General features: G+C 41.1%; 2 protein-coding genes across 4 annotated transcripts in view; one reads left to right on the top strand and one right to left on the bottom strand.

Moving 5' to 3' along the window:
- The window catches only part of LOC103386749 (solute carrier family 12 member 5-like), a 114,891-nt gene extending 103,459 nt beyond the window's left edge, over nt 1-11,432 (bottom strand). Inside the window, exon 1 of the mRNA XM_008321158.3 lies at nt 10,890-11,432. Within this exon, the coding sequence (XP_008319380.2) occupies nt 10,890-11,055 (166 nt within the window). The 5' untranslated portion in view covers nt 11,056-11,432. The remainder of the gene's footprint in view (nt 1-10,889) is intronic.
- Nucleotides 11,433-12,802: 1,370 nt separating this feature from the next.
- The window catches only part of nat8l2 (N-acetyltransferase 8-like 2), a 3,343-nt gene continuing 1,459 nt past the window's right edge, over nt 12,803-14,686 (top strand). The window contains exons 1-2 of one of the 3 annotated variants that reach the window (XM_025059768.1): nt 12,803-12,981; nt 13,170-13,243. The gene's annotated coding sequence lies outside the window, so the exon portion shown is untranslated. Of the gene's footprint in view, nt 13,064-13,169; nt 13,244-13,264; nt 14,674-14,686 lie in introns of those variants that run through there. The other 2 variants (XM_008321139.2, XM_025059769.1) reach the window with 2 other exon arrangements.

Raw genomic sequence — 14,686 nt, 5'->3', positions numbered from 1 at the left:
AGCATTTTTTTGTCATTTTTAGTTGATAATTTTTGATTAATGCACAGCTGCACCGTGATTAATCAGCATAAAAAATGACTTGACAGCCCGGTTGATTAATTATCAATTAATCGTGATCAATAAACAGCTTGCCTGTGATTAATCAGAATCTGAGTAAAAAAGATGATGTTTTTTTATTTTTTGATGAAATGATATATTATAAATGTAAGAGAGAAACTTGACAAAACTGCTGAGTCCATTAGTTGCTATGACATCACACCAATCATCTCTGAACCCTGGCGGATACTGGACCCATGTGACTCAGGAGACGACATAAACAACAAATATTGCTTTGTTTTTCCTCCCCCTAAGATCCATTACACGTGAGAAATCAAGGCACCATCAAACGCGGGGGTTGAGTAAGTGGTTCCTCTGCAACCGTTTCTGAAATCCAGGGCTTCTGAAAGCTTCCTGTGAGCATATGGAAATAAGCAAGAGTTCCTCACAGAAACGAGGGCAAGGATTATGTTTATGACTCCCATTTTCTGCAGTCTATCCTGTGTAGATTCTCGGGAAAGAAAATGGTCGTGGTTGCCTCTGTTTGCGGCGTCGTCTACTGCTCTTCAGTGAGCAGAGGGCAGAATATGGACGTAAAATAGGCACCATAAGACAGTACGCAGGTGCTGTGTGTGTGTGTGTGTGTCTGTGTGTGAGAGAGAGAGAGAGAGGAGAGAGAGGGGTAAACTAGAGAGACAGAATGAGCCAGAGACAAAAGAGAAAAAGACAACGGGGAGACTGTGAGAGGTAAAGTGAGGGATTAAAAGAGTGAAAAAGAAAAAAAGAGAGAGATCTTGTTTGCCACTGCTGTTGTGTCTCTAATGTGGTGGTGGAGCCACTGCATTGCACCAAAACTAAGGGGAGAGAGGGTGTAAGAGTGAGGGGGTGGGTAGGAAAAGTGTGAGAGAAGATGAAGGGAGAAGAGGAAACTGATAAAGTAAAAAAAAGAGAGAGAGGGGTAATAGTTGCAGGAAAAGACAGTTTGGAGAGGAGAGAAAAACAAAGATCAAAGGGAGATGAATGGAGGCAATGTGATAAAGTGTGTGTCCGTGTGTGTGAGAGGCAATAAATATACCTTTTCTGCCATTCATCTAGTTTTACCTCAAACTGCTGACAATTGTGACGGGGAACAGAGGGTAGGAAAGGGTTTCTTTTAACCAGACATAACCCTGGACGATCCAGAAACCCATGACAGAAGCCGTACATCCGACGGCTCTCCAACAAAACGCACAGCAGTGCAGTCCATCCATCTTCTTTTCCACATGCAATTACAACGCAAGCCAGCCAAACACCTATTCACGTACGGGTGGCTTTTGCCATTCATCCATTACGAAGTCAGACGAGGTAAAGTGACCTGGAGCTGCACATACAAAAGGAGGAGGAGGAGGAGGAGGAGATCAGTGACTCTCCACAGACTTCAGGTTCTGCTGACAAACTTGATTCTATTTATTAAAAAGAAAAACAAAAAGTTCACCAAGTGGTGCTATCAACACAGTATGTGTGCTAAACAACAACAGAAACGTTAAACAAACAGGCCACTAACCTCACAGAGGAACACTGTAGTAGCCCTTGAGCACGTGTGTCAAACTCAGGCCCGGGGGCCAAATCTGGCCCACAGTGTGATTATATTTGGCCGGCGAGATCACCAGTATATAGCCGCTATACACTGGTAGGATTTGTAGTATTAGCTGTGTATGCTAACACTGTTATAGCAGATATATTTTGTTTTTGGTTTTCAGAGCGCCCCATTTCATAGGTAACACTCTGTCTTCAGAAAGCACCAAATTTCATAGGTAACACTCTGTCTTCAGAACACGCCGCTTATTTTCACTATTTTAGATTAGCCCACCCCCAGAAACACAGAATAACCTAGTAGAAAGCCCAGGTCCGGTTGTTTGCTGAATATTTCTTTAATTTTGAGCATTTTATTTGCAGTCAGTCTCCTCTACCACGTCAAAGACATCCACGGTGTGGGAACATTTTACAAAAAATAGATAACAGAAAAACCTTGAATGAAAAGTTTGCAACCAACAGTCTGCATATCACAGCCCAATACCCCACACTGGCTGTTAAGCCTACTCCATCACTGCTTTATTATTCAAGTTATTTCTTTTCTGCACTCGTCTTGATCTGGTTTGTTTGTTGAAAGTTTGTTTTTTATCTTAAAATGAACTTAGTAAAGGTTTTACATTAATATTTTTATTGGCGTCTCATGCAGCAAAGCTGAGTTTCTGTTTCTGTGTAGTCTTGCTCTGTGCGAGAACATGCGCATGATTGGTCGATTTTCAGTTTCACGGCTTCAGTCGACCACGACTTTCTTCGGTTGATAACAGCCTTATACACCACCATGGTTTAATCTGATCTACATCACAGACCTGGAACCTTGCTCTGTGATTGTGTCACTGTTTACCACGATTAGTACTAAAACACAGCTAAATTGGCAGCAACTCAGGCTGTTTTTTTTACTCTTTGGAGATTCGGTTTTAGAGAGAACACTGACGGGCGATTCGTTAAATAGATGGATTTTTCATTTGAGAAGAAGCTCGTTGATAATTGAAGTGAACAGAAAGATAAAAAAAAAAAAAACAAGTGTTGAAAAAAGACGAACAGTGGGGATTACAAGTATTACAGTAGTATTGCATCAAGCCCTGTGGGAAACCTTATCACCGGGAGTGTAGAATGGTTAGCATGCATTCAGTGAGATGGTTAGCATATGTGATTAGTCTGGTTGGTTAAACAGCTATGAGAGAAGAGAAACTTTCCTCGATTTTCTTTCATTTTGTCCCAATTTTTAACACAGTCTTGGATTTGCAATCAGTTAAATAATAAACATGTTCGTTCTGTAGTCCTTTTCCCCAAAGTGATGTCAAGATTTTTGTACAATGTACACTTACAGTAGAGTACTGTTCAGAAAGGACTGGTTTAATTTTACATGTGATGTTTAAAGTAAAACAAATCTGATATTTACTTGAAGAGATATCTGAAACAAAGACAGTATCCTCAGTAAGGAAACCTACAGAGTCATATTTCACTCAATACCTTCTGATGTTGCCCTGCAGCCATAATAACACGTGATTAATAATTGATTGATTCTCTTTGGGAAGTTAGTTTGAATTTGGTGTTAAAACTTTTAACAAACCTGGATTTTTTGCAGTATGTTGTACTATATATACTATATATGTATTATACTCCCTTCAGGTGGCGCTGCAGCCGATTATCTGCCTCTATATCATAAATCCTCCCTTCAGGTGGCGCTGCAGTCGATTATCTGCCTCTATATCATAAATCCTCTATCAACATGCACCAGGCAGCTCCATGTCCAACATCATTGGAATCAGTTCATTTAAAAATCACATTCTTATACAAACTGCATAAAATACTGTAATCTGCCTTACTGACACGCTATGCACTGTGTCAATTTTTTAATTGATTTTGAATCGAGAATCGAACCACTATGTGTCAATTTTTGAATTGATTTTGAATCGAGAATCGAACCATGACCCTAAGAATCGGAATCAAATCGTATCGTGAGACGCCCAAAGATCCACATCCCTACTATAAAGGAAGGGCGCTACAAAAAACAAATTGGGGAAACAGCAGTTAGGTGGCTGGTGATCTGTTGTCACTACAGATCAATGTCTAATGTCCATGATCTGCGATCACGGTACGCATCATGAAATACCTCATAAGGAAGAATACAGGAACCCACTTTTAAAAGTTAGAGCATCTCCTGGCCCAATTCAAAGTACTACATGTTAAAAAAAGAAAACTTCATACCAAATTTTATTTATAACTTGCCCTAAAATAATTCTCCTGCACACCGTCTGTGTCTAAAGCTAGTGTTGGAGAAACACCACCTCATCGTCATCCTCTTGACATTGCACTGTGTCGGAGCTTGCATGAGAATAGGAGGAATGTGTGAACCCCCAGGCACAACAAGCTGACAGAATCTTCAGACGATGATAAGAAAATGGACTGTGGAACAACTTGAGTGAGGTTGTCATTCCCCACCTGCGGCACTGCAGCACCCAGCACTTCCACCACTCCATCCCAAAAAAAAAGGCTTCTAATTCAGAGCATGTGTGTAAAGGCTGTTCCTCAACCAGCCTCAGCTCCCCGAAATCCCTCCTAACCACAGAGACAGAGACTAAGAAAGGACAGGGTGCTGTGGTCTCCAGGGCGGGGGAAACCTGCTATTATTCCTGAGCGCTGGCTCAGCCCCATGGGGATCCATGACCTGCATCACTGCTCTCTGCCTCCCACACCTCACCAGCCCACAGCTTGTAACAAATAACACACAGCCACTTGTACCCTTTACAGTTTCACGCCATGTGGCAGAGATACATGGTGGCAAGCTGTGTCCAATAAATCTTCATACTGACCTATTAAAAAGCATAACGTCCAAATGCTGCTCTTTTTGGTTCAAGTCCAAAAATGCAGTGTAGTCTAGCAATTTTTTAGAGGTGGATGTGATGCCCAGCAACCCCAGCGCCCAACAGGCTCTAAATGAGAACAGGTCCTGAGAGACTTGGCTGCCCAAAGAACCTACTAATGGCTTTGAGCTGAGAGAGAGAGAACGAGAAAGAGAGAGAGAGGGCAGTTTGTTCAGAATGATGATGAAACCAACTTCACCAGAGCTGACGGATTATAACACACTAAAAATAACCAATAACTAATAGATTGATTATTTAAAATATCATTCTGGGTTCTTCTCCTGTGTATATTACACAGGTGCAGCCTGTAGCTACATCAGTATCACCACCGCTGCTTCAGAATTGGGGCAGAGGCACAGTAATAGTCTACCTGTTACTGTAGTATAAATAATACACTTCTGAAAGTGCTTCAATCTGCTGGGCTCACGCAGTGTATCACTAAACAACATCTGAGGTCATTATAACACAAAGGTTTAACAACACATAAGGTTGAAGTGCTAAACTCATAGCTGCTGAAGTTGGCTTCACTTTGTCGTCAATGGCCAGCATTTTCATTGTCAAAGTCAATTCTGTGACAACAGGACCACGGACAGTCGTGATGCCATACAATGTAATGTTTACATAATGAGCAGAAACCAACTTCAATAGAGAGGTATGTTGATGTAATGTTTACATAATGAGCATCAGCTAACGGGAGTGTCATGCTATTTCCAAAATGAAACCAACTTCAATAGAGAGGTATGTTTTGTTGTGTTTTTTCCAGCGGCACCTGTCACTCCTTTATTTATAAAATATCATCCACGTTTGTTGGTCTACAGTAACTGACACGGAGGAACACATTTGTGTTTGTGTGTGAGCGTGTGTGTGTGTGTGTTCCCATAGATATTAATCTCTTGTTAACTCATAAGACAGGTGACAGAACTGACAGGCAAGGAACAGCAGAGGTTAGGGAAAAGGAGGATGGAGGCGCCAGAGAGGGAGGGAGGTCAGGGTTAGATGACCTGCCGTTGCTGCCACTGAGCAACAGCCAATCCGAGCAGTCATCAGGCAAACACCCTGGGCTGTTCGCCGGCCCATTACAGTTCCCCAAGAAACCCTACGAAAACAAACAGACAACATCCGAACTCCCTATAGAACGACCATCAGGCTAGTGAGCTCACCACTTTGGTACGCATTTATTGATGGTTTTCCTAGAAAATTGTTGCTGATGGAAAACTTTCGACATCATATCTATATCATAAATATTTTCAAATTTTAACAGGTAAAAATTGTGCAAAACTCATGACTTAAAGTGACCAGGAAGGGAAAACAGTTCCACTGAGGAATCCAACTGCTGATCCGAGAACTGACCTCTCCCTTTACCATGTGGCTTTAAGATCAAATATTATTATGGTCCAAGGTAATTTTCATCAAGACAAGCCCTTCGTAAAGGACATTTGAGGCTGTTTCTTCGGTGCTGAATCAGTGTGGAATATTAATTTCGGTGACAATATGAGGTGACAGACGTGACTAAAATCCCCATTGAAAAGGCTGTGGAGCAGCATCTGCTACAGCCTGAGCCGTGTCTGTCTTATCTGTGGACGGGCCACCGATGTGTAACAGTCGGAGATTGAGAAAAATCCTTGGCTTCTCTTCCCTGGTGTGTGTGTTTTGAGTTTTTTTTTTTTTTACTTCTATCTTCTCTGCTCATGTCATGCTCCTGTCACTGAGGTCTGCCCCATAGCTTGCTCGCATGAGAGGCAGATTTTGTTGCCTTCCATCCATTGGTCTCAAACCCACACAAACACACCTCCCCCTGTCTGCAGACAGTTACATAATGGCACGAGGATTTCTAGGCTAAGGCAGATTTGCCCCCCCCCTCTCTCTGTTGTGCTTCTGTCTTTTCTACCCGCTCTCCCTTCGCCTCCCATCTTCTCCTTTCCTCACTCTCAGCAGCCCACACATTTTCACATCTCTTGCTTAACACACACCTTTCATTAAACATTACACTGACTAATTTCATTCTTATCAGGTTTTTCTGCAACATAATCTGTTAACAAAATTGATCCACTGTAAAGGCACAGACGAAGGGATAGAACAAAAGTGCCCCCTCCTGTTCGAGCAGAATACTGCACATCCGCATCACTGCAGAGCAATTAATTCCTGACATGCACTCGTTCTCATTCATCTCTACCGGACCAGCTTTTCTAGCACACACACCATGTAGATCTAACGTATACTCCAACCACATGGCCCAGATATATGTGCCCATAAGGAAATATAAAAAGTGTTTCGATTACTGTAACTTAAACATAATGCAACGACAAAAAACGGCATACATTACATCCTTCTGCATCGTTAAAACGTTACATAGGCTGCCCTCTGCTGTCTGGCAAACGGCACAACAACACTCTCTCTCTCTCCTGAGCCTCTGACCATTTTATTACATTTGAACGGCCCTTTAGAAAATTGGATATGGACATGACTTACATAGATAATAGCCTATGAGTTGTATTGATTCAAACTGTATTGATGGTGTGCACTGCGAGAGAGATGGGGAAAAACAGGGTGAGCGATGGCGGAGAAGCAATGGCATTTAATGGCCATAGCTGGATTACAAATCAATGGCTCTTCTGAAGGGAGAAAAATCAGCCATTTAATGGAATTACTGCAGAGCACGGCACATAGGCATTATGACGGAGAAAGGTAAATGGAAGGTTGAAATGATCTCCGGTGGACCACAGTTAATGGAAAAGATATCAGGAGAGTGGGAATTCTAAAGTGGTTTTCTTCTAATGCACAACTGACGAGAGTAGGTCTGTGAACATGGAGAGAATGTAAATGTGTGGTATGTGGTGGTGCTAAAATTAGTTGGGTTTTTTTTTTAATGCTGTCCGTTTTGCATCATCATTTTTGCACGTTAAATCGTTTGTAACTTTTAACTAAATTAAGACACATGTCCACACCTGGCGTTTTCTAATGTCCACACACACACACACACACACGAGTACAATCTAATGTGTTTAGATCTGGGTTTGCAGATGCTGGGCGACATGATCAGATCTCCTCCCACTGCAGTGGAAGAGTGGGTTGTTGTAATCACCCTTTGTGTGTGTGTGTGTGTCTGTGTTTGTTAGCACCTCTCTGAGGTCTGTGGTCTACTCTCTCTGATTGTCTCGTTTTAACTCAGATACTTCATGAAAATAGAGAGCCAGTGCTCTGGATCACAGCCATCAAATAGGAAGAAAACACAAATGCAATTGCAGTTGGACCATCTTACAGTGATCCCAGCTTTTCAATGCCATTTTGTGTCAGACTTGTAAAGACAATCCAGTCCCAAAACAAAGAAACTATGCAACCTGCACGTTCAACCATTAAATCTCAGCAAATAACTACGAACCAAGTAATGAAAAGTGGCCGTTTCCCCAGCAAGACGATAATTGGTTTAATCGGGTTTGTTACAGCTCCTGGTACATTTTGTTTGCGATGAGGTATTTCATTAACAAAACACTCTGTGTTCTGTGAAAAGGCCAGCCAGATGTAGCAAACAGCTCTGTGGGTGGGCACTCCATTTTAAGAGGATTAAAAGCCCGTTATATGAATTTCAAGGGCAATGCGTGATGTTTGAAGGACCCTGGTCCTGCTGTCCATTTTGAGGAAAAAAAAAACCTTTCCATCAAAACATACCATGATTGTACCGTAGCTGAATCTTAAAAGAAAATTTAAGAAAGTGGTTTGACATCAACTCACTGGTGCTTATTTCAAGACTACAGGTTTGCTTGAAACGGACACGTTGTTCCCACTTCATCTTTCAGAGCTCAAGTTCGCAGGCACGACTCCAGTGCTTTTGAAACCCTTAAGTTGCCAGTTGGACAGTTTGATATCAAAATCTAAAAGTACAGTGTACCCTAAAAATAATCTAGGTACCATAGGTGGCATGCGTACCATAGCTTAAGAACCACTGCTGCACATTAAAGATCAGCCAGACCTACAAACTTCCGCAGTCCAAACCTCAGTCCAGCATATCTAAACAAGATAAATGCCTTCTTACCCCTGCAATGTCAAGAACAAGCACACCACTTGGCAGCTAGAAGAGGATCTTCTGCAGCCAGTCATCAAACCCACTGGCTGGCAGAGCTGATGCAGCTCACACCTTTGACTGGATCAATGGAAACAGGCTCATAAATCAAGGGCTTTTGAGGGAATTCAGATAGCCCACCTTTACCAGAGTGCCGTGGTAAACATAGGATTACAAACAAAACTGACAACTACAATAGTGCAGCATATAGAACTACATCCACACACACACAGGAACACAAGTTCCTAACACCCTTTTAGTAATTGTACTATTGTAATAATATTGCAGTGTTAATTAGATACAGAGATGAACTCACAGTTGGCTATAGCTTTAACTTGCATTTCCATTAAATCTACAGCAGCAATAAGAGATATCAAATCACATTCTCCTATAAGATAAACATTATTCAATCTGTCATTTTTCTTTCTTTAAAAAACAAGGACACGGTGCTACAAACAGGAAAGAGGGAGATCGGACCATTAGGACAGACTTGGTTTTTAATGGTACCTGCCTGACCTGAAGTGTTTTCGACACACTGAAAAACCATTAGTGAGACTACTTTCATAAAAAGGTACTGCGTCGCCGTGGCAACCAAGACTGTGGATGCAGAGACACCTGTCCACAAGCCTGCAACGCAGTTTGTATGAAGCCTATATGGGAGGATGCCCTTCAACAAAGCACTCCTTATCACTTGAGGGGAAGTCAAAGAGATCATGAGATGCGTTTCTATACATTCTTATCAGCAACTTCACCTTCCAGAGGAACGACTGAGAGCAGTATTTACATATGTATATTTAAACACACACATATAAAAAATATACACATATATAAATATATATATACCAATATATCTAAATATATATATATACATATATAGTCATGGTGCCTGCCTTGCCACAACACAACCACCTATGGGGGCCCACCCCCTACTTTGGGAACCATTGCCTTAGTGGCTCACTGGCATAGAAGAATTCCGCAGTGGTGACTCCTGGCACAGGATAAGGAGTGTGAGTAAGTATGTACGCCATACAGTATAAGGAACGAATTTCAGACTTATGCAAATAAAACTAAATAAATAAACGTGTATTGTGACAGCAGCCGACGTCTTTCACAGGTTAGACAGACAACAAAGACTACAAAGTTACACTAAAAGCCTCAGTGTGACTGCAGCAGTGGACGTCGCAGGAGAGCACAGACACTGTAAAGCAGCACAACAGAGACATTTATGGGAAATGTCAGTCGTACAGCAGCGTTATCACCGGAGCGAGCGTATCGATTCAGGCGCAGAGAAATCATTTTCAAATGGATGACCGCAGAGGTTTCTAAAATTAAACACTGGGGTGCAATGATTCTTCAAATCCAAAATTCAATTACATTTACATTATTTATTGATATGGTTTCTGTAAAGTGCCCAGGAAATTACAATGACTGGACTGGGTGGGAACAATCCTTAAAATCAAGCTCTAAATCCCAGTGGACAAGGCAAATTATTGTAAGCTACAGGTAAATACAGCTTTTCCAAGAATAATGAGAAATAGAAAAAAATAAATAAATAAAGAGACTTGAACTTGACATGGTCAAGTCTCTATATTATTGCTACAATGTCATAAATAAATAAGGAAACCACTAAGGATGCCACTAGGTGTGACTGTCATTCATAAATAGCACCAATTTAATCCAATTGCCTGTATATATATCTACCATTTACATAAAGGTCACAGAAAGTGAGGTTTAGACAGATGAGTGTTCTGAGAAGCAAATTCACTGACACTGCCTTTCAGAGCAAAGTTCAGTGGTGATATTAACACAAATCACAAAGCAATGTATAACACACTGCATTTTCTATGATGTTTTCCACCATAGAAAATACCACCAGTATGAGCAGTTGAAACAGCAGTACATGTCTATCCTGTTCAACTAAAACCATTAAATAAATACAGTGGAAAAACAGATTCTCATTCAAACCATTTGCCAAAGCCACGCTGTACAATGACACGGCAATACAACTGTCATGTAAATGACAAAACCAAACCAGCGGGCGCACACAAATTCAAGACATTCTACAGCACCACCATTGTTTGAGTAACAACGTTATAAAGCGTGTAATTAAACCAAAGCAAAACCTGTCCTGAACGTGTTTGTACACGAACGTCCACAAAAACATATTTGCACGTGTTAATAACACACCTGTTACGGAATTAACGTTGTCTTTGTGCTACTTTCACAAACACCCACGGTGTCAGTCTGTGGTTATTAGTAAACATTCAAATCACAGACAGCGCTGTGCAAACACTGTCACAAGCATCACTCCAGTTAGCTTGTAGCTGCCACAGCTAACGATTGAAGCCGGCGTGTCTGCCTACCTTTCAGCACCACGACCACCTCAGTGCCGGCACCGTCCTCGTCCTGTGCGTCGCTGCTGCCGCCGGCCGGGGGGTCGTCATCTTCGAACAGCTGGTTCACCTCACCCTGGATACCGGAGGGGCGTCGTTCGCCGCCGGGCTTGGAAACGGTGAACCTCTGGCTCATGGTTGTCGCCGGTGAGACGAGGAGCGACGGACGGCTCTTATTGCCACGGTGCGGGGTGACGTGAACGGACAGACGGCGGAGAAAAAACAAACAAACAAACAATTGCTGCGGTCTGTCCGCGATGACTCTTCACCGTCTGCTCAGTCTGCCTCGGACTAACGCTGACCTGACCGAACTATTGCGCTTTGTGCCGTGTGGCGTAATTATCAGATGTGTGTAATGCAGAGTGGACCATCAATCCCATCAACCGGTGTCTGCTGCTGCCGCACCCGGGTCCTAAAGCCGAGACGGATAAGGAGAAGAGAGGGACGCACGCTCTAATCCCCGCGTTTCATTTATTATTATTGCAAAATGACTGCCAGGTTATTTTCCTTCATACTTTGGTGATTAAATCATTAAAATAACCCAAATATCATTTAAACTATTTGGTATTATCCAGTCAATTAAAAGAGACTAAAATATTTGTTCTTTAAATTTGCAGCAGATCGTTGTTTTATTTTAACCTAACTTGAATTTCAACATTGTTTTGGACCATGCACTGTATTTCCTCGAGTCATTAAGCCTGGCATTATAGGTATTTGCGATTGCGCCTCTGTCGGCAGCCAGTGTGGATTGCAACGACTCACAGTGAATATCTTCAACGTGGGACGTATAATGGATTATTTAAGCTGTACGTTGACATTTGGCTCTAACGTTTGGGAAATGTTCTCACAATTCTGTAGGGATCAGCTTCCTCTACAAAATGGACCAAATTGTCCAAATTGTATTATGTCAAATTGTAGCAGGACTGAGTAGGTAATAATAGCAATTTAAAACAGGATCGCACACACAAAATAACTGAAATAATTCAAGGTTCTAACAAAAGTAGTCCAAGGATAAATGTCTAAATAATCATATTTATACTATCATGGGCGCCGAGTTTTGTTTCTGCTGGTGGCTGCTTGTCCTGTCTCGTTGCTATTTTGACATTTTGACACATTCGTCTCAAAATAAAACACACATTAGAGGTAACGAGCACACGCATGCTCTTTCTACACAAGCGGGCGCGCGCGCACACACACTCTCTCTCTCGCTTTTGCAATCACACGCAGTCTTCACACGGACAATGCATACGAGGATAACCGTATAGTTTAGCCGCCGAGCGTTTTTGGCAGATATTCTGTCAATGCGTTTATAGGTAGCGGGGGAGGGGTCATTAGCAAATCAATGACAATGACACACGTGGGTGCTCGGCAATCTCCTCACAATGCAATGCGTTTATAGGTAGCGGCAAATTAGCAAATCAATGACAAGTGACACACGTGGGTGCTCGGCAATCTCCGTGGATGAAACGAAAAAAAACATGTGGAAACCCAACATTAGTTTCAACACAGTAAAAAAAATGCATTTTATCTCTCATTATTTGTTATTATTATTATTATTTTTAACCGAATTGCTTGCAATAAACAGCTGTTTAAAACCTGGGCTGCCCCAACATTCTTGGCGTGGCGAAGGTGACCACAAGGTCAATAGATTTATAAAGCAGTACGATAAAACTGTAATGTGTGCTACAGCACCTGTATGTGGTCAGCAAATATATTTATAGAGTAGAATTTTAGGAACAATTTGAAACATTATTGTGTAAGACGTGTATATGAACTCCACTGTTGAACAATCTCGTCTCTTATTTCTCCCACACTCTCACACTCTCCCTCATTATAGCCCTTATTTGAGTTAATACTCGCCGAAATTTACTCACATGATTGGCTCACTGTTATCACGTGGGCAATTGCAGCGCAGGTAATTGGCTCGCATATGCCGGACTTGTGGAGCCATAAATATAAAAACAGCTGTGCACGTTAAAACACACAAAAACGCTACAAGGACAGAATACGTTAATAACTTGAAATCTTTACGTCTGCTTCTTGGTGACCTTTGAACGACACTGTATGCCTGATACTTCCTGTACTGATAACAGCATGATAAGAAATGTACTAGAGCAGACGACGCGGATTTACTCTTTTTCTTGGTATTCATTTAGTGTGTACTTTGCACCGTTTTTTCCTTATTTCAGTCGGGTAGTAAATATGTAAGCTGTACTTTTCAATGAAGTTAATTTTAAACCATTTTTCAAGTTTTCAGATTTGCCCCAGTGGACGGGACTGGCTGGACGTCGAGTTGAAGCGTTTTCTGAAGCCTGCCGAGCTATGTAAGAACCTCTGGAATTTCCTGCTGCTTTTAATAAGTAATTACAGCATTATAAGGATAATGCACGAAAACTCTGTAATATAAACGTTAATGTAAATAAAATCTACACACATAACTATATTCTGTCAGAAAGAAAGACTATACATACATTTGATATGTCTGAAAGATGTAACGTAATCCGGTGTTACGTAATGTAATGTTTTACTTTTAACGAAATGCAGGAAGCAATGTATCAGTCTGCAAAAACAAAAAATCTAGTCCGCTATATTCATACTCAGTTTGACAATGATAATTTAATAATATGAGGCAATAGGTCTCCCATCATATTAATGTTATATATATATTTATATAAAATATTTAAATGTAAATATATATATGTATATGTATGTATATATCTCAAACTCATTGTCAGTTCCCCTCAGCTCCATGTATTAAAGTAAACAATGGTTCTCATAACTATGGTATAGGTACCAGAGGTACTACTTTGGCTCTCCTTAGTGGCACTGACTTCTGTTTAAACTTGGGTTGGCAGTTGCTGTGTTTTGTGTGTGCATTTGTGTAGTTGAATCAAGGTGGTACTTATCGTGTTACTTCATTGTAGCGTGAATATGCCTGCTCTAGAGTCCTTTCTTTTTTCAATTATCTTAAGATAAATATGTTAAGATAAGAGATCTGGCCTGGAGAGAGACCTATTTGATCACGCCGCATTTAACTAGGGAAACAGAACACTAAAATCAATCGCCAAGCTAATCGCCAAGATAAAGTGCTAAAAACAGGAGCAAGTATTCAGAGACTTTTCACTGCTCTTAAAGATAAAAAAAACCAAAACCCTAGACCACGTCAGCCATGTTAAAAAAATGTTCAAGGTCCCAGGGGGCAGAGTGTATCACCGTAGGTCATAAGGACCTTAGAGTATATGTGTCACACAAAGGAAAGTTACATCAGGACTTTTTCTGATGGTTTGATCTGTACACTAACCTACTGCATACCAGGTCACAGATATGTGAACCAATGTGGGTCAAACTGCTGACATGCATATTTTTTTGAGCAGGGAGGCATTATAAAACAGTGTTTTGATCATGTTCTGATTGTATGGCAAAACACTGTAATTTAATCGGTTAACAGAAACATGGACGGAATTTACAAAGGATTTGCGACCCCTATAGGAGTCCATGAAGACACTGCAGAGGGTCATGTGATTTCTGGTCGACACAATTTTTTTATATTATTTTAGAACTTGCTGATGTTCAAAATAAAATAAGTATATAACCTTGTAGTATTTGGATATTGTAGTATTCAATGCAAAATAACAGTGGGTGGTCCCTGCGTTATCTCCATATTTTCCATTCCTTTTGTAATAGTTGTGAATGGTGGTGAATCAGCGCTCTACTATATATGTTTAAGTATTCACCAGATTAACACTAACTACCTTGTTGACTTCTTT

Source organism: Cynoglossus semilaevis, chromosome 11 (assembly GCF_000523025.1).
Source record: "Cynoglossus semilaevis isolate Cse_v1.0 chromosome 11, Cse_v1.0, whole genome shotgun sequence".
Taxonomy (NCBI): domain Eukaryota; kingdom Metazoa; phylum Chordata; class Actinopteri; order Pleuronectiformes; family Cynoglossidae; genus Cynoglossus; species Cynoglossus semilaevis.
Note: the sequence above shows the minus strand (reverse complement) of the source record. Positions and strands in the feature narration are given on the sequence as shown.